General features: G+C 39.3%; 1 protein-coding gene across 5 annotated transcripts in view; it reads left to right on the top strand.

The window, feature by feature from the left end:
- lactbl1b (lactamase, beta-like 1b) overlaps positions 1 to 25,562 on the top strand; it is a 99,446-nt gene that overhangs the window by 14,258 nt on the left and 59,626 nt on the right. For 2 of the 5 annotated variants that reach the window (XM_057845796.1, XM_057845791.1), the window contains exon 2: positions 22,161 to 22,249. In XM_057845796.1, coding sequence (XP_057701779.1) covers positions 22,220 to 22,249 — 30 coding nt within the window. In that variant the 5' untranslated portion in view covers positions 22,161 to 22,219. Of the gene's footprint in view, positions 1 to 1,075; positions 1,165 to 22,160; positions 22,250 to 25,562 lie in introns of those variants that run through there. The other 3 variants (XM_057845794.1, XM_057845790.1, XM_057845793.1) reach the window with 3 other exon arrangements.

Here is a 25,562-nt window from a genome sequence, read left to right as displayed (position 1 = left end):
AGCAGTCCTGCTCTTGCAGGCTCAAACTCGTTGTGTTCGTTCACGTTTCGTCTTCAAATATTTTATCAGGTTCGAGGTATTGAAACTGGCTGATTTAACTCCACATCTCGAAACTTTCAGGCCGCAAATCTTGCATGCAGCCATTGATTTTAATCGACGGGATTGCTATTTTGAAATATTTCCCGACCGCCGCCATTTCTCCTGGTTTATTTTTCCTTCATATGAAAAAGCGGCCTATTGGCCCGTTCTCATTGGTCTGGAGCAGGCCAATAGCGATAGCTGCTTGGTGTTCACATGTCATCACACAACACAGAGACAGAGTGTAGTGAGCGCCAGGACAAAAAAAAGGCTGCGGTCAAATGTTATAATAATGGATCGGTAAATGGTATCGGCACTGTCTTTGTTGGTACTCGCCGATACCGATACCACCATTTCGGGCCGGATCGGCGCCCCCTGCCGATACTAGTATCGGTATCGGTGCATCTTTTGAATAGAGCATAGCTATTCTCCCAGTCCAGCCCCACCGCGTCATCACCCCCAGCGTGCATTGTGCGCGTAAAACATGGTGCCCTCCGTAGGTAAAACATGTAATAAATATGATAGATTTTTAAATCAATGGCAATATTTTATGTGTTTCTATAATATATTTTAGTAAAAGAGAGCAATTGTGGCTTATTATAGCCAACAAGTCTTTAAGTCCATGGTTCCCTTTAAATAGTCAAAATGAGATTGTAATACAGCAAAAACAAAGTAAAACAAAAAAATTAGTACTTCATCCTAAAGTGACATGCAGTGCACTGAGGCTGCATTCAGCCAGCGGGCATATCTGATTCCAATTGGATTCCTCCTCAAATCCGATTTTTAGGGCTGACTGTTGAAACTGTTTTTAGCAAGTGTCCAAATCGATTTCAGGCCTGTTTAGACTGGTCCACATTTTTTACCCATCTAACTAGTTGCTATGGCAACAAAGGCTTCATCCATCTTAGGGTGACGTCACGGACTGTCAAAATATATCGGATATGAAACTGCCTCTCGTATGTGGTTGCAATCTATCTCACAAAAATATCTGTCCTAGGTGCCAGTTCTGACTACAGAGCCATCTAGTTTTAATCTGGATGGGCTAAAAATCCGATTCTGGCTGCCAGTGATCAACACTAAGGTCAGGTATGGATAGAATTTTGGTGATAACGTACATCACATTTGAGGTTGTATTAGAATCAGTAAACGTTCTCTTAAAATATCAGACGTTATTTACTCAAAATTAAAGATGCATGCTAACACCAATACATGTCACCCTCATGTCCAATTACAATTAAAAAGAGTCTGAAGGAATAAAGTTTCGCCAGGATGTCGGGGTGTTCAAGAGTTCAACCATTTTTGAGCAGCAATACATTTCTGAATTATAAAATGTGAATGACTCCCTCTGTTGCAATGCTGCTTAAATTTTCACTGTAAAGCTAAACTGATTTCTTATTTTTAACTGAATTACGACAAAATGAGGCATTTTGTCATAATTTATCATTCATATAGTCGAGCGGCAAATAAAATGGAGCTGGTTAGCAATATTTGCATGTGGACCGACTAAGCTGTTCAAGTTTACTTGGTTCCCCATATGAAGACAATTGAGAGCCATGTACAGTATAGACCAGGGGTGTCCAAACTTTTTGCAAAGGGGGCCAGATTTGGTGTGGTAAAAATGTGGGGGGCCGACCTTGGCTGACATCTTTTATGTAGAACAATATATTTAAGCACATTTTTGCAAGCTGTTCTGTGCGTCACATTTGCTTTATTTTTTTTTTTTTTAATTAATAATTTCAACAATCTCGCCACTAGCCTTTGTGGCATTCTCTTTCAACTCGGGCTCTTGCGAAATACTGCTGCTGTGAAAATAAACTAGCTTCAAGTTGCTTCAATTTCTCGCTACGTATCTTGCCTATAATCTTGTCATACATGTCAGCGTGTCTTGTTTAGTAATATCGCCTCACATTGAACTCTTTAAAAACAGCGACTGTCTCTTTGCAAATAAGGCAGACAGTTGCGTATTTTAGTGAAGAAATACGTCCAATTTCCACCTATCCTTGAAGCGCCAGCCGTCGCAGTCAACTTTCTTTTTTTGTTGAATGTCGCCATTTTAGAAAATTGGGAGAAAAGGGTCACACGGGGTAATGTTGCTTAGAGTGCTGCTGCCTTTTCGTGGGTAAATGAGGAGCAGCATTTAGTGTGTAAGATACTTCATATGCTGGTGGTAGTACTGCTGACCAATTTATTAAGTCTGTGTGGGCCAGATGTTACTGATTTTATAACAGAGGCTGGGGGCCGGAAGAAATTTGACCACGGGCCGCATTTGGCCCCCGGGCTGGACTTTGGACATGTCTGGTATAGACTAACAACCAGTTACACTCACATTCACACTAATTTACAATTTAGTTTTTAATGAACCCTCAATGTGGAAGAAGCCTATCTGACTGTAGAAATCTCATGCAAGTACAGGAAAAACATACAAACTCTGCACAGGAGGATTGAACCTCAGAACCTCTTAATTTTTGAGCACACCTGCTAACCATTAATATGCTGCCTTTAAACATTAGGAGGAGGAGGAGGACATTCGGCTCGGCCTCAAGATACTTAAATTTTACTTGACTCAAAGATGCCTTATCACTTTAATAAATTTATGAGTGTGCCTCCTCTGTCTGGATAGGAAAATTCAGTTTTATTTTTGCATTCAAACACTTTTTTCTTTGATTGAAGCAACTTTTTTTTTTTTTTTTTTTGACCAAATAATAATGACACAAATCTACCACTGTATAATCATAGCCCCATCGTCATTAAGTCATCATTACACAGAAGTTGTTTAAAAACTAGTAGCTAAAAGGGGTGTAATGGTACACAAAAATCTCGGTTCGATACGTACCTCGGTTTTGAGGTCACAGTTCGGTTCATTTTTGGTACAGTAAGAAAACAAAATGCAAAATATAAATGTGCAAGTTGTTTATTACACACTTTTGTGCTTTCAACAATAGGAACGTTAGCCTATGCAAAGCTAGAATTCTGCTCAAAAAGTAGCGGGTACTTCAAGATAATAATCCAACAACAATTTGCCTTTCAGATCCCGCGTATTGGTCAGCTTTCTTCTGTCCTGTGCTAAGGAGAAAAGCAATCCCAATGACAAAGATTTTAACATGTATTTTACAAATGAAATGCCTCAATGAATCATTGTTTTTTTCTTATGAACGGTTTTCAAAAGCTTTATTGGTGGATTTTCTCAAGTTAAAGCGCCGCACAGAAATTAATAAATTTAATTGTGTAAGCAGGATCTGTGTATTATTCTTATTATTTAATTACAGGTGTTTTAGCTCATTTCAATTTATTTTATTTAAATGGGCTATTATTTATTTTGTGTTTATATTTTACAAATGTGATGTAGTATTCATTTATATTGTATATTTTATGTTTAACTTTAGTTCCTATGTGAATATTAGTTCCTACTTGTTTTGTTGTGGTAGGAGGGTTTTATATTGAACACGGGGCCGTGTTGGTTATTATTATAGCAGAGAAGGCAACAGTAAATCAACAAAGACAAGTCAACTGTGCCTCGATCTACCATTCAAGAGATCTGATGGACTCAAGCAGTGGGTTATGATTGCATATTAGTTTGAAAATCGACCAGATCCACCGTATTTTTACACAAGTGACTTCCGGTCTGCCCGATCCTAGCTAGTAGTATTGACGCAGGAGGGCCGCGTCTCGCATCACATAATAAACTCTGCCATTCTTTTCGCGTGCGTCACGTTGAGCCACTTCAGGGACGCGTCTAACACGCTGCCGCACTGCAACTGGTGTGCAATGGCTGATTGACTTTTAACGCCCGCATTTCACTGCGTTCTCGCGGCGGCCACGTTGTCGCGCCGTTGACGTTTCTGGGTTATATACTGTCCTTCCGTGTTGGTCCTCATTATTGTAGAGAAGACGAAGTAACTATAATCTACACAAAGAAACTGTAACCCTAAATATTTCATTAATATAATGCAAACCCATTAAAATGTAGTCCAGTCAATATACATTTTTATAAATCACTATCAATACAATTGCCGTTGACAAATTGTTATTCCCATCTCAATTTTTGTCCTCATTCAATGCTCTAGACTGCACGCAAACAGTAGCTCAAATAAATTGACAAACAATTCAACCAGCATGTTTCCAAACACAGCAGTTCAGAACGCCATTCCCCATAATGCGTAGTGCGGCTTAGCTCACTAACTACTACCCTATTAGTGAGCACCGGTAACCTAGGCAAAAATCAAACATTGCTATAAAAGTTCACAATCATCAGCAGCGCAACGATGCAACAGTTAACGAGATTTTACAGATCACACCAGTACAAAGCTCCAACAGAAGTCAGCAGTTGTCGAAAGGTAAATATAAAAAGTGTTCATACAGGTAGCATCAGTCAATTTCAACACACGCTAATCGGTCCCGTGAAAAATAATGAAAACCAGACATATTCATGAATTTATAAAACCCCGCCGGACTCCTCGGACAGGATGTAAAAAGTGGACATGTCCGGGCAAAAGAGGACGTTTGGTCACCTTAACTAACACCTTAACTAAATCTATTTGCTATTCATAGAAAACCAGTGAATTTTGGAGATCTGGAAGTAGTAGTTTAATTGAAAGAATGACTGAGTGCTCATCCAAATGTAGTCCAAGATGGTGTCTTGGTATGACATTCCTGAGCCAAACAGCGTCCAAAATGGCACTCTGCATGTTGTCCCCAAATACAGACAAACAGCTCAGGACCTTTGACCGTCACGTCTCATCCTGTTCGTCCCCGCCACGGTCAGTGGTTTCATGAGTGAGCTGCCAATAATTGCGGGTGACTGACTTCTCACCTTTTTCGCTACGATCCATAAGTGAAGACGCAGCGGCCATGTGAGGCCCCTCAGAGGCCATATGGGAAATGTTGGCTGCCTCAAGTCAGTCAGTCAGCCTGCTTCTTCTGCTTCCAAATGGTGTAAAAATATTACTAGCAGTTTTAGTTAGAGATGGAGCGGTATGAAAATTCCAAAATCATTATGATAATTTATGATATAATTTATGCTTTATTTTAGTGCTGAAGAAAAAACGAAGGAAAAAAAATAAGTACATGTACACACGCTAAAAATTGTAATATTATCCCTTTTGAGATTTCTTTAGAGTTCATGAGTAAATATATGTTGATACTAGGCAATTGTTTCTTTATTAACATTCATTAACACTTACATTCCAGTTTGTGCTGTAACTTAAGTTAGAACGTAGTCTGTCATCTCTTGCGTGGTGTTGAAGCCGTAGCGCCTCCCCTGAGTCGACCTCGCATTTCTTACAGATAAAACGGCGGCACTCAGCCGGCTTGACATGCGCCTATACTAGAATAACTCACAGCGTCCAGTCGCAGTCAAACAACTCAACTGTCTCTCTTCATCTCCCTCAACATCTTCTTTTATGCTCCAGTCACTTTCCTTTAGCTAGCAGACATAAATTGATTTAAATATGTTCAGGGGGGAAGCAGTGTAGGGGTTTCAGCTCCACATGGTTTCATATGGCTTTTTTCTTCCTAAAAGCACATCTAACATTTAAAACCGTGTTAAAAATGAATGATCTAAGTAAGTAGTGTGCAAAAGTCCTAGAATGCTACTAATTTTTTCCAATGATTTTTTTTTTTCGAGATAAATTTTAGATCTTAAAATAGTACGTTAGATAGTTTGTCATAATGACAAGAATTGGGTTCAGCAGTTCTTTATTAGACAAGTACAAAACTATATTGACATTTCTACAATTCCTAAAAAATTGAAATAACTTAAGTACAAATAGTATTTAGTTAATAGGGGACTTTCAAAATATAAGTTCTAAAACAAGGATGTCCTTTTTCTTTTTTCAAATATTGTCTATTTTCCTGGTTAATCAGGTACATAAATAGTATATGGTGAGTATGGTTACATTATATTCTGTAAAACTTGTGTTCCAGGGTTGTCCAAAATCTGTCATTTTGGGTTTCGATTTGGGGGGAAAAGGGTTTGTTCATAATAATAGATTTTAAAAAAATAAAAAAGCTAGCATAAAAATCATGCTTGTCAATCAAGATTTAAACTGCATTCTTCAAGTGACATAATTCCAATCCATTGTTCAGTTCTGTATTGTCGCTCACACTTGTGGAGTTGTGTGCAATGTAGGCATCATTATTTCTGTTCAGTGACTTAAACACATTTATGTCAATCAAATGTCGATCATAACCTCTCAAGTATATAGGAAAAAAAAACATCTATTTAATGGCTATGGTTACCAAAGAAGATAAAGGTGTGCGTTAATGTTCATTAAAATCACAGTTGCTTAATCAAAAGGCCAGCGTCCAAAGGGACGTCAAGTCCAATTGGTCTGGACAGACTCTCGTTCTCATATTGTCTTGTTGAACTATGCCGCTGTATCTTTAAAATAACTTTAGGGTTCACTGAACTCGATGCAGAGCTTTCTGGTTCACTCAAGCTAACACAGCATGAGCGATAGGCCTTTTTTTTTTTTTTTCCCGCTTCTCTTTCCCGCTCACATTGTGTCGTACAATGTTCGAGCTCTCAGGCTGCTTGTCGAAGCACAGCAGTACTTCTCCGGTCACAGCGAGGGCGACAGGTACGGCTGCAGGGAGGCGACAAGGGTCGAGTGGTGTGATGTTAATGTGAGCAGAAACGGCCTCTTATGTCCTGTTCCTAAATTGGAAAAATTGACTTTCCTCAGGAGAGGTGACACACGCTCCACTCGCGGGGGACATTTCAGGGGCTAAATGGAGGTTTCGCAACAAGCTGCAGCAACCGGGCCTGGAGGCCGGGCAAATTTTTCATGAGTAATTTAATATCTAGAACAAGAGAGCGGGCTGCACTCAGGATGCGGCAAGGAAGAGGGGAAAAAATAACATGGCCCAGGAGTGGTTAATGTACACCATCTCTCCTCCGAGGCTTTATCGCTAGCACCTGCATAGGTTGAGAGCTCTCCCTGAAGGGTACTAATAGTGTATCTGTTTTGCTTTGCAACTACAGTACAACTACAAATCGATAGTGAGCATATAAATTATGAAAAATAAATAAATAAAATTCTTTCACTTTAAATTATCTAATAATTTTAAAGTAAGTACACTCAAAATTGTGTTCATATCATCAACAAGGTGTACACGTTCATTGATTTCACATCAAGTTTTTTTCCTAATCATTTCTCAAAAATATGTCAAATACAGGCAGAAAACTAAGTCTGGGGAAAATTCATGAGTGTGCAATCAAGTGGGTTTTCCTTTGCTCATGTCGTCAGTTATGACAGTGTGGGTCAGTTTTTTTTTTTTTGTTTTTTTTTTTAAATGTTATTCTCAACTCATCCAAATTAAATGCAGCCCAGAAACATACTTCGCTGGAAGTAAAAGACACTCAGAGGGGCTCAAATGAAGAAGTTGTTCTCATTGAAATTATTCTGAAATATAATTAAGATTACCACAATAGGACTGTAAATTTGATCTACTAGTATTTGTTGCATTGATGTTGGTATTTTTATGGAACGTCTTTGTTTAAAGTGTGGGACTAAAGTAATGTCAGGGTATTGGCATAGAGCAGGGTTCGGCAAATTTATACATTCAAAGAGCCATTTTGACCCGGTTTCTTTGAAAAGACAACACTGGGAACCACACACTTTTTACCATCTGAAATGAAGAAGTTGCCCAGGGCTCGGGAACCTTTTTGGCTGAGACAGCCAAAAATCTCAAACATTTTTATGTATCGTGGACATATCGTGTACGTGGAATTACGACAGCCGTACAGTTAATGTGTATGTGTGGTGGCGGTGGTGGGAGGGTGTAATATATTGGGGTGCTTACGAGATTTAACAAAGGAATTTAGCTTCCCTTTAGTAAGCAGAACAAGTCAGGCTCACTCTTTATGCACCTTTATTCACAGAACACTCACAGAGAATTCACCAACTATTTAAAGTCAGTTTAGGTGGCACCATGACTTTACATAGTTGGTGAATTCATAACCTGCATGAGTGTCCTACTAACAAAGATGCAAAGACTGTGAACCTGACTTGTTCCGTTTAGTAAAGGTTAGCTAAATTCCATTTTTAAATCTTGTAAACGCCACAAATAAGTTTTAATCAAATACTTGTGTTATGTTTTAAAAACTCCACATCAGATAGCTCAAAGAGCCACTTGCAGCTCCGGAGCCGCTGATAGCTGACACCATGGCATAGCGATATTTTGTGTCTTGTGTGAATAGGCAAATATGGAAGAAAGAGGAGTTACAAAGATGAGAAGAGTCAACTGGTTAAATAAAAGTGTTCCTGAAGTGCTATTCCCTGCATGTGATATTAATTTACTCATGGCCTTGGACTTTATATAGCATTAAGAACAAATGTAGGGCATTACATTTTCTAAATGAAAAATATTAATAGTAATCTGCACCAAAATTTAAGGAGCTTGACTTTGGCCGATTGCGCACCACAATTTTTGGGGGGATAAGTGCAATAATGACGCGGGTCCTCCTCTTCTCCTGGGCTGTCGGTTGCGGGGATGGGGTGGGACGGGGCTCACTGCGGCGGCCTCTCCACATTTTCCTGCTTCCACCTTCCTCTCTCTATTGTACCCAGGCATCCTCCTTGCGTCCCGGGGTGGATTGCGGGCTGGGTGTCGGCGGGTTGGCAGGGTCTCGCCCCTTTCGGGTGGGGATCCTGTCCTGCCTAATGGGCCGTGGGCGTCCCTCGGTGTGCCGCATCGGTTGCGGGGTTGCCACGGTGACTAGTGGGCAATGTTGGTGGGTGGTTGTGGGGGCTGGCGTGCGGGATGGTGCCACGTCCTCTTATCCCTTCTCTGAGGGCTGGTTAATAGTGTCGCAGATGGTCCGGGGGACTACGCTGGTCCGGGGAGGATGGTGGTGGCCACTTTGCAAGAGCTGCAGGAGGAGAGATGGGCCACGCTAGGTCACCCCTCCTGATTGGCTGGGGTGGTGCCTGGGTCCTGGGGCAGCGCCCGCGCAGCATTTCCACTTTTTTGCTGGACTATCACACATCTTAGTGGATTCACGATGACTGGGTGCAATTACTAGATACGCTGAAGTAGAGAGATTGTCGGTGCATGATAAGCAAGGATAAGCGATCAGGCAGCATAGAATAGGATGTCAACATATCCACACTTACATGTGATTTACATAATACTGGGTTCCACTCCTCACATTGCTAATTTGTTTACACTTCACCCCGCCTAATCACGTCTCCTTTTGACTGAACTCCACTCCTGTTTCTCCTCGGTTATCAGGCCCCCCACATGGTGTCCACGGGTAAATATTATTAGCTAATGATAGTTGTACATAATTTTCAATCCATTCTATGTGTAAGTGTGTGTGCACTCTATGGGGCAGCGTTGAATCTCATGACACTTTGTGTAAAGACAATAAAGACGTTTTATTCTATTCTATTCTATTAACTGGCTGATACGTAAATAATAATGTTGAACCATTCACAATTCATGGGAATAGGCGACCAAACAAACATCACTACAGAGGTAAAAACGAACAACAAGGATTGGTAGTTTATCTGGCACTAACCTGTAAAGCAGGTGGGAAGATGTAATTTGCACCGTCCACTGTATGATTGGCAGTTTGGCACACGCACCGTAATATTGATGCTGCATTCAGGTGTTGTTGGAGTAATCAAAAAAAAGCTATAAAAAGCTCCAGTCCCTCAACTTGTGATGTATTTTGGAGCAACCATGTGTTTATCCCACATTACGACTTAAGAACAATTTTCCAACTTGAGAATTTCGATGTTCCGATACAGTTGAATGCAGGATATATTCCAAATGCTTCTCAGAAGTATCAATTTATATGCCTATCACAGCCAAATTTATATGCATAAATTACCAGATTAAAGAGCCATGTGCAGATTGTGTATATGGAGTGATCAGAGTAAATATGACCAGATTAGATAGGCACATTTTGTAGATTATGCTATGTAGACTTAAAACTCCAAAGTATTTTATTTATATTTTTACCAGTGAAATTTATACTGGGGCACTGCAGATCAATACTGGGGCACATGCCCCAGTGAAATACAGTATGTCTGGCAACGCCCATGGCTCAGATATCACCAAAGAGGCATCAGTCCCAGTGGAAATGAGTTTATCGTGGCCTTGTTGGGTCTATATCCTATCTGACAGCTAACATTGCGAACTAGTATGTCGAGCAACTAGTATGGCTGACATCATTTTTTGTTGTAGTTGTTGTTGTTTTTTTTTTAGTTGAAAGCTGAGTAGTTACTCATTTTCAGAGAAATAAGTATTGGGTCTTTTACGTATGGGGTGTTTTCAGATTTTGTTTTTCTTACCACTTTCACTGCCCCAAACATAGCAGGTTGTGGTAAATTGTGACTTGTAGTAAAAATTTAAAAACACTTGACTTGAAGTAGCTCCTATCGTAGTTGGAGGTGCTAGGTTGAAGTTTCTTGACCTCACAGTTTTTCTTGAACACATGATTGGTCTCAAGTGAAGGTCATTTTCAAATGACACTTTCCCATTTGAGTGCCCAATGGCACCATGGAACGATGAAGATTAGTGCACTAGACTGTTCCCCAAGTGGCTCTCCATTCAGCACTGCCACTCGCGAAGGCCTCCCAGCCCTCAAGTGAGTGACGTTAAAGCTGCTGACAGGAGAATCGATCTCTGTCAATGCGTTGACGCGCCACACGCTGCAGCGGAGAACTCACACATGGCCCTGAACTGTCATTTCCTCGTTGCAACAATTTCCTGAAGGGCAGAAACGGCATTGTTATTTTGAAAGTCAAGTTAGACTGCTACAGGGCAAGCTTTAGGATGCTTCCTAATTGGTTGTGGTCCCATTTCATAAAACCAAAGACTCTATGGATTGCCTGACCTTTTCGGAGTGATTGTATACTATTGAACTGGTTTACCATTAATAATTGACTCCCTCCACAGATTTTCTGTGGGGTTGAGATCTGGAGACTGGCTAGGCCACTCCAGGACCTTTGAAATGCTTCTTACGAAGCCACTCCTTTGTTGCCCTGGCTGTGTGTTTGGGATCATTGTAATGCTGAAAGACCCAGCCACGTCTCATCTTCAATGCCCTTGCTGATGGAAGGAGATTTTCACTCAAAATCTCTCGATACATGGCCCCATTCAATCTTTCCTTTACACAGATCAGTCGTCCTGGTCCCTTTGCAGAAAAACAGCCCCAAAGCATGATGTTTCCACCCCCATGCTACACAGTGGGTATGGTGTTCTTCGGATGCAATTCAGTATTCTTTCTCCTCCAAACACGAGAACCTGTGTTTCTACCAAAAAATTCTACTTTGGTTTCATCTGACCATAACTCATTCTCCCAGTCCACTTCTGGATCATCCAAATGCTCTCTAGCAAACTGCAGACGGGCCTGGATGTGTACTTGCTTCAGCAGGGGGACACGTCTGGCAGTGCAGGATAAGTCTGTCGCAATATGCAATAATTCCATTTATCGCACGGTAAATAAAAATTAAGGCGATAATTTTTCCGCTGCGATTTATCGGCTCGCGTGCACCTGCGTGCGCGCGTGTGGCTGACGTGCTGTTAAAAGTTCGGCTTTCTTGTTACCAACTATGCAAAATGCATTTTAATTCTGTTTTTTAGTTTAGTGCAGTTTAAGTTTAGTGCAGGTGGAGAAAAAAAGAAAAGATGACGCTTACCATTGAAATGAAGATGTGAATGATAGCAAAATATAAGCATGATGTGTGCATCCACGAACTGGGTCGTAGAATGCCGATCTCGGCCGGCGGTCCCCCTCCGTTCGCCTGTCTTTATAAGTTAAGGTGACAGTTCTTATTGTGGTAACATCGCCTAAGAAATCGCCAGCTTCGTCAGGTTTCAAATCATTTATTCCATCAACTCGCCGAGGGTCTACTGCTGTTGACGCAAGGATCGAAACAGAAAGTAAAATAGCGTTTTCCTGCTCACCGTCAGCCCCACGGTGCGTTCAGGTACAGCAAAAAAAGTCCACCACATTAGAAGCCGATTCGTTACATTATCACAGGTGCTGTACAGTATTATTGTTATTATTGCTATTATTATATTATTGTTATTCTGATTTTTATTCACATTTTATTTGTTTTGCTCTTTGTAATTGCTATTTGTAATAGTAACGGCAGTAGTTATTAAGGATGTAGTGTGGGTTTTTGGGCTGTGGAACGAATTATTGGAATTATAATGTATTCTTATGGGAAAATCCTGCTCGACATACGACCATTTCGACTTACAAACAAGCTCCTGGAACGAATTAACTTCGTATGTAGAGGTACCACTGTATTACACATGGAACGCTATAGCAAAAGCTATGAGGGGAAACGTTTTCATTTACCTAGATGCTTAAATTACTAAGTAGAATTTTATTTTTCTTAAAAAACACATTTTATTGCTTCTGTGTTTCTGTGCAATATTAATATTGTTGTCTTTTACTTAAAAGAGGCATGGTCTATTGTTTTTAGTTGTGATTTCCTAAAAAGTATTTTTGAATTTAAGAGTAAACGTTTATTGCGTTTAAATGGGTGTACATGATCTAGTAAAATATACTGTGTCACAGTGTTAGTGTATTTTTTTTTTTTAATTGGGGGGTGCAATAATATCGCATATCGCAATAATTTATGCAATAAATTATCGCACACTAAAATTTGTTATAGCGACAGGCCTAGTGCAGGATTTGAGTCCCTGGCGGCGCATTGTGTTACTGATAGTAGCCTTTGTTACTGTGGTCCCAGCTCTCTGTAGGTCATTCATTTGGTCCCCCCGTGTGGTTCTGGGATTTATATTCACCGTTCTTGTTATCATTTTGATGCCACGGAGTGAGATTTTGCATGGAGCCCCAGATCGAGGGAGATTATCAGTGGTCTTGTATGTCTTCCATTTTCTAATAATTGCTCCCACAGTTGATTTCTTTACACCAAGCGTTTTACCTATTGCAGATTCAGTCTTTCCAGCCTGGTGCAGGTCTACAATTTTGTCTCTGGTGTCCTTCGACAGCTCTTTGGTCTTGGCCATAGTGGAGTTTGGAGTGTGACTGACTGAGATTGTGGACAGGTGTCTTTTATACCGATAATGAGTTAAAACACGTGCCATTAATACAGGTAACGAGTGGAGCCTCGTTAGACCTCGTTGGAAGAAGTTAGACCTCTTTGACAGCCAGAAATCTTGCTTGTTTGTAGGTGACCAAATGCTTATTTTCCACTCTAATTTGGAAATAAATTCTTTAAAAATCAAACAATGTGATTTTCTGTTTTTTTTCCCCACCTTCTATCGCTCATGGTTGAGGTTTACCTATGTTGACAATTAGAGGCCTCTCAAATCTTTTCAATTAGGAGAACTTGCACAATTGGTGGTTGACTAAATACTTATTTGCCCCACTGTAATATGTGAAGAAAATTAATTTTCAGACATTCGGAACGTTACTATCTATGACTGACACAGGAGGATCAAACTCACATTAGACAAGAAAAGCAAAACAAAAACTAATGTGTAAAATACATGCAACAGTGGTAAAATACTATGTTAGTTATTTTTATGGACGATGAAGATGCCATCCATCACCATATTCATTGGTTCTTTAAAGTGTGACTCTCATCGCTATCACATAGCATGAAATGTCCTTTTCCCACTTGAACCTTGACACATATTCGTATTCGTTATTAACTCTGTGCTGTATCCAACCATCCACCATTTCATAAACACACTCTTTGTTTAGCAAGCCTTTGACTATTTTGCCTGGACATACAGCAATTCAGAAGATTATGTGAAACTTTTGCGATATAAGAACATTTCAATACAATTACATTCTCATTCACTCATGCAGAGAGCATCCCAAGAGAGCGAGAGTGGCACGACACTTTAAAACATGGGTGACCCATGCAAGTGTATGCTTTACTCCCTACGCATTCACTGCATCACCATGATGTGTGATATAGTTCGTAACATTATAGAACTTTACAATCGGAACTCTTAATCAATTAATTCAGCATCTAATCAAATCCCCCTTGTCATCTTTACAATTAGTGTTTTTTCTAATTTAGGAAAATTCGAGAAGTTGGAAGCTCTTGTGTTCTCAGGTCACCCTTAAGTGTGTCAACTTGCGTGCCTGTCATGTAAGTCAGAAAACAAGTAACGAATGGAAACCATATGAGTGGCTAAACAGGCATGAAGCATGAAGAAGCTTTGGCAACAGATGGAATTTGCCCCCGCAGAGGCAACATCCCATGAAACACAATTAGTCGTATTCGTACATCGCTCTCTGACACCGAGGGCCATTCTCTGACCTACTTAGACAGAGGTTGGTTGAGAGTGGCGCATCCACATGCCCCTAAAGCTGCTCCCAAGAGTTCAAATAGGTCAGAGGTCAGGGAGAGGAAGCCAAAAGAGATGCTGTTTTTCACACAGTTGGCGTGCTGCACACCACAACATAACGGCACCGGCTGATTGTTTATGACACCATCAGCGAGTAACCTGTCAAGTAATGGCCTCTTAATATATTGTTTGGGGGTTATCTTACAACATCTTACATTGCAGATCTATTTCAGATTTCATCTCCCTCCGAGCAGTACAAGCATGCTCAGTTTAGTGTTCACGGGCACAAAATGTAACATTTTACATCCCAACCACTAAAACAGGAGGGCTTGAAAGTACTTGCAGAACAGCTTGTTCATTCCAGGACAAATATTTAAGTTACATTATGTGGCGGCCTTACAGAGTGCCATACTGATCCAGGGCGATTGTGCCAGTAATTTATGTGCATGATTTTAAAATTGCATAACATCAACTTGACTCGCTGGCAACAGATTGTGGTGACACCTGAACCAGAGTTGCTTTAAAAATGACTTTATATAGTAAAGTGGATATTGTAAGATATGCCTATTACAAGTATAAGACATAAAATAACTCAAAAAGTGCAGAACACTGCATTAAACAAAACAATGCGCTATTTCTGTTCCCATAACGAGTTGGGCCAGTGGTAGGTGCTATTTTCCAGCTATATCTAGCGGCTGGGATGAGATCAACAGGTAAATTGTCATATTCTGCACCTTACCGTGTATACTGTTTTGATATCTGCGGAAGGCATTGAAATCAGCAGAAATTTTCGCAATTACAGATTCCTGAAGGGACTATTAAATGTTTTTACAAAATGTAACATTGGCTCCAATTGACAGCGATTGACGTCTAATCCATCATGACTGTCACAGCCACTGTTCTGACAAATTTTGCTACCCATCAAAAATTGCAACATTGCAACTCTCCGCATGCGCACAACGTTAAAAATGGCCGCGAATGCAGCGATTCCAAAGTAAACACTACAAACTTTCTTTAAAGAAAGGAATATTTACTTAAGTTTGAACATGGAAGGACATGTAGGAAAGTTCTCAGACACATCCTACCATGTTAGCTGCAAACAACAACTGCACCCAGCTCTCTAACTGTTAACGACTTTGCCGTGTCGTAAGCATTAATTTACGCGGTTTTCGTGTTGCACATGTATGTTTATGATGTATCTAGTTTAGTTAGCACCTTTGGATAACATTGAGAGTCCAACTGAATGTAAAAGAAGGCTTTTTCAGCGCCACAAAAGCTTTGGGAGCAAAATTTTATAAGGGAGAAAATTTTGAAAGAACACCACAAAAGATGATACATCTATCACCGTTCATGCTACTGAAAAATTATCATTCACCACCAGCAATCGCAATTGAAATAGATTTGCTATCACTGTCAATGGCAGTGAATGAGTTAATACAATATATTTGAACTGTGATTGTAAATTGGCTGAAATAGTGAAGCATCAAAGTCACACTATGGGCATATTTACTGTAAAAAAAAATTAAACTGTCGTATTGTGTCACTGATTGGTCAGTTGAGAAAAAACCATCAAAACTCAGTGGTCTCAGTTTGAGTTTCTCTTTGTTACCTAAATCCAAAATCATTGCGATTCCAAAAAAAGAAATTTTCAACCATGAGTAAAGCTTACAATGTGTTCTTCATCATGTGACATTGGTAAATTCCACCTCGTCTGTAGCGATTGCTGAAAGAAAGAAAGAAAGAAAGAAAGAAAGAAAGAAAGAAAGAAAGAAAGAAAGAAAGAAAGAAAGAAAGAAAGAAAGAAAGAAAGAAAGAAAGAAAGAAAGAAAGAAAGAAAGAAAGAAAGAAAAAAGAGAGAAAGAAAGAAAGAAAAACTCTGGACTTGAGGTTGGAGAAGCTTATGCGCGTTTGCCCTAATAACAGGCCTCCAGCATCACTGTTAGTTATATTATCCTATTTGACTTTTGGTAGATAGTCGAGAGCGTTTGTGGAGTTCCAAAAAACCAAATGAGAAAAACATAAAGGATCAGAGTGATTTTGTAATTGAATATCACAAGGCACGATGTTGTCATTGTTCTTGTTCTTTTTTTTTTGTTTTGTTTTTGTGGGTCATTCGTTTCCCACTTTTACTGTCTCACATAAGACACGAAACACACACGCATTGTACGATTCATAAACACATATCACACGAAACACACACACATTCATCAAATGTTTGTGTGAATTGTCTTACACGCATTTATAATGTGCTTTTAATTTGAAATTCCCACTCATGAGTGTGTTGATCTTTCTGAGACTCCTTTCGAGTAGCTGAGAAACACACTTGCATTTTTTCTAAACGTAGCCCGTCTGCAGCCAATCAGACGTCTACCTCTTAAACAGCCAATCACACGGGCTGGGATGTTTTGCCACGTCACTGATGCTAAAAAAATATTGCTGTGCAAAGGAATTATGCAAGCATTTTGATAATTGTTTCAAGTATATTGATAGATTATATTCAATTTGTGCTAATATTTCCAGAAATAAATGTAAAATGAGTGACTATTGGAATGATAACAACAGTAAACTTTTTAATAGGTAGCCATAATTTATGTTTTTATTAAAAATACAAGTAAATGAAATTGTCACTAATTGGATTCGGACCGAAACTTTCTGTGTGACAGCCAACTGTTAATAACACTGGACTGTACCTACACACGACAAGTGTGTCACGATTTTCTTTTATAAACCCGACGAAATCTGAAAGGGAAACGCAACTGAAAAGAAAGTGTGGCTGGCTTAATCCAATTATTGAGAAAACGTGGCTAACTACACCGAAGTTGCCAGTCAGTTGCAATTTCTCGTGCTGAACTCGAAGACGCACAGCAGTGACGTAGCAAAACAGCCCGGCCCGTGTGATTGGCTGTTAAGCGGGAGATGTCTGATTGGCTGCAGACGTTTAGAAAAAATGCAAGTGTGTTTCTCGACCGCGCGAAAGGAGTCTCAAAAATATCAACACACTCGTGTGTAGGGATGGGAATCGAGATTCCATTGAATCGTTTGGCAATTTATCTACCGATTCTCTTATCGATTCCAACTAGCACGATTTACGCTTCGAAATATACGCATGTTACACACGTTCAATTTGGCAAGCGCAGCTACATGATTACTCATGGAGACACTTGTTGCCGAGTGAATTTGCATTGGTTTTCACAGGCCAAGTCTTTATTCATGAGACTACTTAAAGCAGGGGTCCCCAACCTTTTTTGCACCACGGACCGGTGTTATTTGGGTCTTTTTTTCACAGACCGGTGTTCTGACAAATTTTGCAACCCATCAAAAATTGCAACGATGCGGTTCTGCGCATGCGCGTAACGTTAAACATAGCCGCAAAATGCGCAAATGCAGCGATTCCAAAGTAAACACTACAAACTTTCTTGAAAGAAAGGAATATGAACTTACGTTTGATCATGGAAGGACTTGTAGAAAAGTTCTCCTCAGATTCATCCTGCCATGTAAGCTTCACACAACAGCTGTTAGATGTTAGAAATTGTAGCAAGGTTTTCAACGCTCTTGTCGCCTTGTCAGGATATTCCAGAATGACTTTAATTCAGAACCTCGGTAGAGTTGTTGTCTCAAATGTACGTTTAATAAGGTCGCCGTCATTTGCGATCTCTGTTTATTCACAAACGGGTCACGAATCCACTCCTTCGCAGTCCGTGGGTCTTCGAGGTTGTAGGCTCGTCAGGTGCCCTTTTCGCCGTAAAAATATCCTTCTCGCCGTAAAAATATTTCCAAAGACGTCTGTTTTCCTGTTATCTTCGCTCGTGTGGGGGCTAATTATTTCCGGGAACAAATGTGCTGCGCCGCGGCCTAGTAATATGCTATTATCTAGGACAAGCGCACAGAGATATATTATATACACAAACAAGATGTACTGCTAGCAGTCCAATCAATGGACTTCTATGACAACATTGTAATCTATCCCGTAGTATTATATCTAGAGTAGACAGAGATATTGGTGTGTTAAGCAGGGGCACAGGGTTAATTCGGCCAGAATGCGGTCGTTATTAAATTTTTTTTTTTCTTTGTGGCCCGGTCGCAAATGCGCCACGGACCGGTACCGGTCCGCGGCCCGGCAGATGGGGACCCCTGACTTAAAGAAATGGTGATTTTTTTCAAAAAAGTCACCTGTTAGAGGAAGTATTAATCTGTGTGCGTCCAAGAACGAATGTAAGTATTTCCTCTTCATGCCATAAAGTTCTTATGATAAGTTAGAGCCATTATCAGCGCGACCCTTTCGTGTTTTTACTGTTACATCGGCTGGTTGCGCCCGCTTGTTCTCGCTGCGTCGAGCAGAGCGTTGTTTACATTATATTCACGTTGCACATTTGTGTTAATTTACAATAAATTTTGTGTGTATGTGTGTTATCGACTGCTTTACAGTCAATTTGCATTGTTTATTGCATCAGCACTAATATGATGTAATTTTCTTTCCTTTTAAAACCACACATATACCCACACATTCCAGTCTTCTTCCACACACATACAAATACATCAACATCTTTCCACGCATGCTCTCATCTGCTCATTGAGTGATTGTCATATCAAGTGCCATTGCCTGTATATAGGTGTGCCTGTTGCAGAGTTGGATTAAAAGTGCCAAAGACCAACTCCACTCTCCACTCCTTGTGTTCTTACCGACACCCCGAGGCGAATGAACCATAAAACATATTGAACCCAGAACCTCATACAGTCCATTCGTCCAATTAGAATCGATAAAGAATCGAATCGTTAAGCAATATCGATGGAATTAGAATCGTAAAAATCTTATCAATTCCCATCCCTACTCGTGAGTGGGAATTTAAAATTAAAAGCACATAAGACAATTCACACACACATTAGAGGAATGTATGTGTGTTTCGTGTGTTGTTTGTTTATGAATTGTACAATGAGGGTGTGTTTCGTGTGATATGTGTTTACGAATTGTACAATGCGTGTGTGTTTCGTGTGATATGTGTATACGAATCGTACAACGCGTGTTTCGTGTTAGATGTGTGTGTTCATTATGAGACTGATCTACCCCCATATTTTTGCGACCCTCTGTCCACTGTGCTTTGATTGCAAACCTCTATCTCCAAGTGCACATATGTATGCAATCTACAAGAATTGGCAGTTCTCAGAAATGTCATGTAAATGCCAACACTTCAATTTAATTTAGAATCAAAACATCAGTGGATATAAGCTGTTTTTATTTATGTAGCACCATCTCATATCAGAAGTTATCTCTGGGGACTTTTCACGCGGATCAAATGTAGGGCTGGAACACAAAATAAACAGACACTTGTACTGTATTCGAAGCTGCTGGGAAGAGTTGGAAATAAGTCCCCCTCAAGATGGCTGACAACCGTGGTAAACTAGTTATTTGTTTTGTCTTTGAGGAGATCGGTTAACTGCTTTTGGCAGCCTTTGATAAGTAAAATTACTTACTTCATACATAAATGGCATAGAGATAACTTGAGATTCAACCTCCCACAGCAGAATTGAGGCATAAATTATTATGGAAGGTCCCACCCCAGCTTCAGGAGTTTAAAATCCTTGATGTAACTCTGGCATCATCTGGTGGCAAAGATTTAGACACTGCTGTGTTAGGCAGTCACTTGTTGTCCCAAGTTCCCGACCAGGTTAAAATATTTCAGTACTAATAGTCCTCTTTAGAAATTGACCTGCTTTTTGTTTTCTAACGATGTGTGAAAATATTCTATGTAAAGGACCCTATTTAGCTATATGACAAGCTCAGGATCACCACAAAAGCGTTGTGGAGTTTATTATTTTCTTTGCAAAATTCTCGAAACAGTCCAAGGAAAACATTTAACTGATATGAATGCAAACAATCCGTTAACATACCTGGAACTGACGTATGACCACTTTTAAACCATTAGGTGTGATTTTATATAAATACTTTGTTGGTATTAGCGTGAGATGAGAAAAATGAGGAAATTCAACAGTCAATGAAGGCACACGTGACATTATAGATGGATTCCCTTCCGTTATAGAATATACGTGCAACAATCTGTCATTTAAATAAATTATTTGATCAAATATCTACAAAAAACCGTTTTTTTACTATTTTTGTCCACTGGAGGTCAGTATTTCCTTCTCAAAGAAGGCCAGCAATTTCTTATGATAAATACAGTATCTGCCTCACAAAGATTAATAAGAACAAATGTAAGAGAGGTAGATGTACAACATTGTTTATTATTGTGGATGTGTGTAATATAGCATACGGATATGTTTTGCAATATATTGATTGGTAACCAAAACTATTTGAAACAGCTCTCTTTGTGAGGCTGGCAGGTTAGTCACACTTTACCTTGAAATGTTTTCGGCTATAAAGCATAACATACATTTTCCTAAGTAAAAAAAGATATTTGCAATGTCTTATTTTGTTTGAAGAGTAATATGTGAAATACAGCCAGCTACTCAACTTTCTCTTTCCTGCTTGCTATTCTTTGACATCATTGAAGCCTGCTGAAAAACCGTTGAAACGTTGTATTTGTGTTGCATATTTACATTATATTTAGTCAAATCTGACTGTCAAGGTGTTTGATGATGTCCTGGTTTTTATTTTATTTTTTTCATTTTCTCGAGGCAACATTCATGAAAAGCACAGTGGGTAGCTGCTATCATTCATGAGTTTTTTTTTTTTTTTTTTATGCATTTGGTATATTTCAAGAAGCTTTAATATCAGGATTACTGAATAGTGAGCTAGTATAATAATGGAAAAGGTCTTACGCGTACAATACGTGAGCATACATTATGCAGTATTAATTAAATGGAGATGGCTTCAACATGGAAACAGAATATAGTGATGAGAAAAGGAGAGATTTACTGAATTTTGCCCAATACACATGTTAATTTTATGCTTTGACTAAATAATGACACTAAGAATGTTAAGGCTACCCTGTCTGCAGCTATCAGTTGTGTATCACTCACATACACAAACAGACATGTGGGAGAGGACAGATCTTGTGCATGAGAGCCATTGAACGCGACAGCTTGCATTAAGCCTGCGTCTCCGCACACTAAGCCGCCGCGTTCGCTTAAGTATGTGCCCTGCACATTAATTCTGTGGTAAAAGTGCATGGGAGCAGTCAATTAGTTTTTGTAGATTACATCAACAGTGTCACACGCCTAAAGTGGTTCCTGGTGAGAATGCATGTCGGTCACGCAAACGGCCGTTGCTGCGGGCAAACAGCTAGCTGCAGCCCATCATTTTCTGTTGAGTGCATTCTCCTAACCTGGTGATATTTGAGGGAGGCTTGTTCTCAATTTGCACCGAAATCCAGTTAGACATCTTGGTGAAAACCTTAACTCCTTAACCTATTTACCTTGACTTTAAACGCTGTTATTAGAAACGTTAACATCCTAACATAGCCTGAAAAACTCAAATGTGTTTATTTTTTAATTATTGAAACGACAACCATGTCTAAAGAGCCAATCAAACTATATTCACACAAATTATTAAGCATTTCCCATTTTATTTTCACTTGTCTTAAAACATTTAATATTCCTTGTCAAACTATTTTAGATGCAGCATTTTCATTTATTTAAAGAGGCACTGAAGTCATTTTCCAATATTTTAACGGTGTCATGCATAAGGTCAAAATGGGAGTGTGCCCTATTTGAAGAGTGTATTTGCAAGTTAAATTGCTGTGCAAATCGTAGGTTTTGGAATTGGTCATAGTGTGATGTTACACCATCCTTAGATGCAGGTACCTTCTCTCATTGTGCTTCCTCCATGCCCACAGATATTGGGAGCACTGAACACTGAAAAGCGGTCTGGAGACTGCCACTTCCTGGTTCTAAAATGTGCCGCTTCAACCATACCCTAAAACAGGTAGGCAAATTGCAGTGATTCGTCGCGATTTCGCGGTTCACATGTCGCGCAGTCAGTGCATCGCAGGGTTTTAAAAGTATTCATTAAAAAAATAGAAATGAAAAAAGTATGCATAGTTTCATTGTGAGGCACAGGAGACAATTTTGCACACAAAGGCAGACATGACTCAGGGGCTTTGTACATACCTACGGGCACTCATACAAGGCATGCGATTGGTTTCTGCTGTGAGATTGACACATTAGAGCAGTGTTTTTCAACCGGTGTGCCACGGCCGTGAGAGATGGTCGGGTTTTTTTTTTTTTTTTTTTTTTTTTAACGTGGTCTGGTGGAGTTGTATGGGGCGCCGTTTGTAAAGCAGCACATGCCGAAAATTACGACAACATTTTCTCACATTTAGCGCCACGCAGTGTTAAAAATGTGGTGTGAAATGTTTACAGACTAGGGCTGGGCGATATGGCCTTAAGCACGTATCACGATAAATTGAGCAGATTTACCTCGATAACGATAAATGACGATAAATTCACCCAAGCAGACTGTTGTATAATTTGAAAATCTGAATCAATGCATGAAATAGATTAACCGTTTCTTGTTGATTTATTTACCAGCTTTCAATTTAATATATTTAACAATTGTACATGCAGTCTAAACATTAAGAACACAAAAATTTATTGTAAACAATAAGAATTCAAGTATGAACATTTAAAACAGCTTGTATGGCTTGAACAATGTACATTGTCAAAATCGATATGCCTGTGCAAACATGTCATTGTAACACAAATTACTTACAGCTTGAACAGTACACTTCAAAAAGACAACTTATTGTTAATGGCTGCTGTGACATAATTACTCAACACAAGTGTTTACCGCAAGGTTTCAGGGTTTTTTTTTCCCAGTGCATTTTTTAATACATACATGTACATACACATATATGATGACACAGAATTAAGCACATACTGAAAAATAGCTGGGGCCATTAAACAGTTATATTATAATTTTCACTGTTAGATTGTACTTTATGCTGAATGCTTTACCATCACAAAAGCTATCAGAGAAATCACACACAGACAAGAGATACACAATAATGTGTCGTTATAACAGACTACAATGGCGCCGTTTGAAGTATATTGAGAGCTAAGGGCAGAGACAAGCAAGTGGAGTGGACGCAGGTGTTACCGGCACCCGCCAAGGGGGCCGCTGTTATTTTCAATGTGACCGGCATTGTCAGATTGAGCAGTGAGGAAGAAAGTGGTCGGGCGAGAGAGTAGAGAAAGTGCGCAGTTAGCGCAGGCCCGAGTGCTGCGTTCCCCACATGCTTTTGTTTTGTTAATAAAAGTATTCACAAAAGCCATCTAATGCCTCTCGGTGTTTATGTGTTCGCCGCCGTCTTCCTTAGGAGGTAATCGGACGAACCGAGCCATCTGACGATATTGAGCAAACATGATTCACCAGTCCAATAGGGTCCATAGCACTACCAATTTCCTAGCAGGATGAATTGGTAACGCAGACATTTATTGGAGCCGCGCTATTTAATGGGCTACACAGCAGCATTTCTTCCACAATTGTTATAACTATTGTGGCAAGCAACATGGGGAAGTATAACTAGAGGTGATCTTTTACTTAATAGCATATATTGTACTCAACGCAGAGAAGATATATCCTTTGCAGCAACCACTGTGACTCATGGTTGCTCAAATTCCCATCATGCATTTGGGCAGTTGAGAACATTTAAATCGCTACAGTATCATTTAGTGAAAGCACAACAAAAATAATATTCCTATCTCTCAGAAATAAAATAATGTTCACAAAAAGAAAAGCACTCAATGCAAAGAGATCTGGCATTCCCAATCAAAATAGCTATGCAAAATAATACGCTATTCAAACATTAAGTTTAGCTCAAAAAATACACTAGATGGCAATATTTAGGCACAATATACAAACTCAAAATTACTATAACTTGTACTCACATTTATCGTTTATGAATTAAAAGTCTTTCTATCCGTGGATCCCTTTCACAGAAAGAATGTTAATGTTAATGCCGTCTTGTGGATTTATTGTTATGATAAACAAACACAGTACTTATGTACAGTATGTTGAATGTATATATCCGTTTTATCTTTCCATTCCAATAATAATTTACAGAAAAATATGGCATATTTTAGAGATGGTTCGAATTGCGATTAATTGTGATTAATTACGATTAATTAATTTTTAAGGTGTAATTAACTCGATTAAAAATATAAATCGTTTGACAGCCCTAATTTTAAATTTATATCCTATATATATATATATATATATATATATATATATATATATATATATATATATATATATATATATATATATATATATATATATATATATATATATATATATTTATATTTATGTCCGAAATATATATCCCAAATCTGAATAGAGTTGCAGTAGGAAGGAAGGATTTGGCAGAAAGTTATCAGTCGAGTGCAGATTTGCAAGGCATTGCTCGTGTCACCTTCAAAAACTGCTCGGATTTCTAGCCATCAGCTTCCTTGCTGTCTGAGACAATGTGGACCCCAGCATGTCTACTGTACATCATTTAATTAGGCTCGTCAAGTGTCGAGATACACGAAAGTGTCCTTTCCATTTTATCCATATGTGACAACCTTCAATCCTCCCACTGTGGTTTATTCCAACACATTGTCAAGGACAGCAAGGTGTATTGCTAGAAATCCGAGCACTTCTTGAACGTGACAACAGCAGCTATGAAACAACGCCATGGTACCAAGACAGCTTAAACGTCATCTCCAAACGAAACACTCGTCGCTCCAAACTATGACCTATTTTATTCGCCTTCGTGAAAACGCAGAGAAAAAGGCAGAAACAAGTTTTTTTGAGAAAAACTACAAAGATAAATGAGAGAGCCCTAAAAGCCAGTTAGCTTGTTGCTGAACTTGTTGCTGAATCCAAAAAGACCCACTGTGGCAGGTAGATTAACCCTTTAAGGTCTGGGCCTATTTTGTCTGATTTTGCATGCCTTTGAAGTTGCCTTTATATTTCAAAGAAAGAATTGTTTACGATGGCCTGGTTTGGTCCCTTTTTTTGGGACACCTTGAACTTCATGTCCAAACTGTTGTTTCCTTCACTGACCAATTATAAATCATCATTTTGGGCCCAAAGAGACCAAAAATGCCAAAATCGTTTTGTCAAAATTTTTAATATTGATGTCCAATTGACAACCAAACATGCGTAGCAAACCGTTTTGAAACTTTGTAATATTTATTCAACATGTTAGGATGAACATTCAACCAAAAAAATTTAGAATAAATAGTCTTATATT

This window comes from Corythoichthys intestinalis, chromosome 9, assembly GCF_030265065.1.
Source record: "Corythoichthys intestinalis isolate RoL2023-P3 chromosome 9, ASM3026506v1, whole genome shotgun sequence".
Taxonomy (NCBI): Eukaryota; Metazoa; Chordata; class Actinopteri; order Syngnathiformes; family Syngnathidae; genus Corythoichthys; species Corythoichthys intestinalis.
The sequence above is the reverse complement of the archived record's forward strand: the minus strand, read 5'-3'. Positions and strand labels throughout refer to the sequence as shown.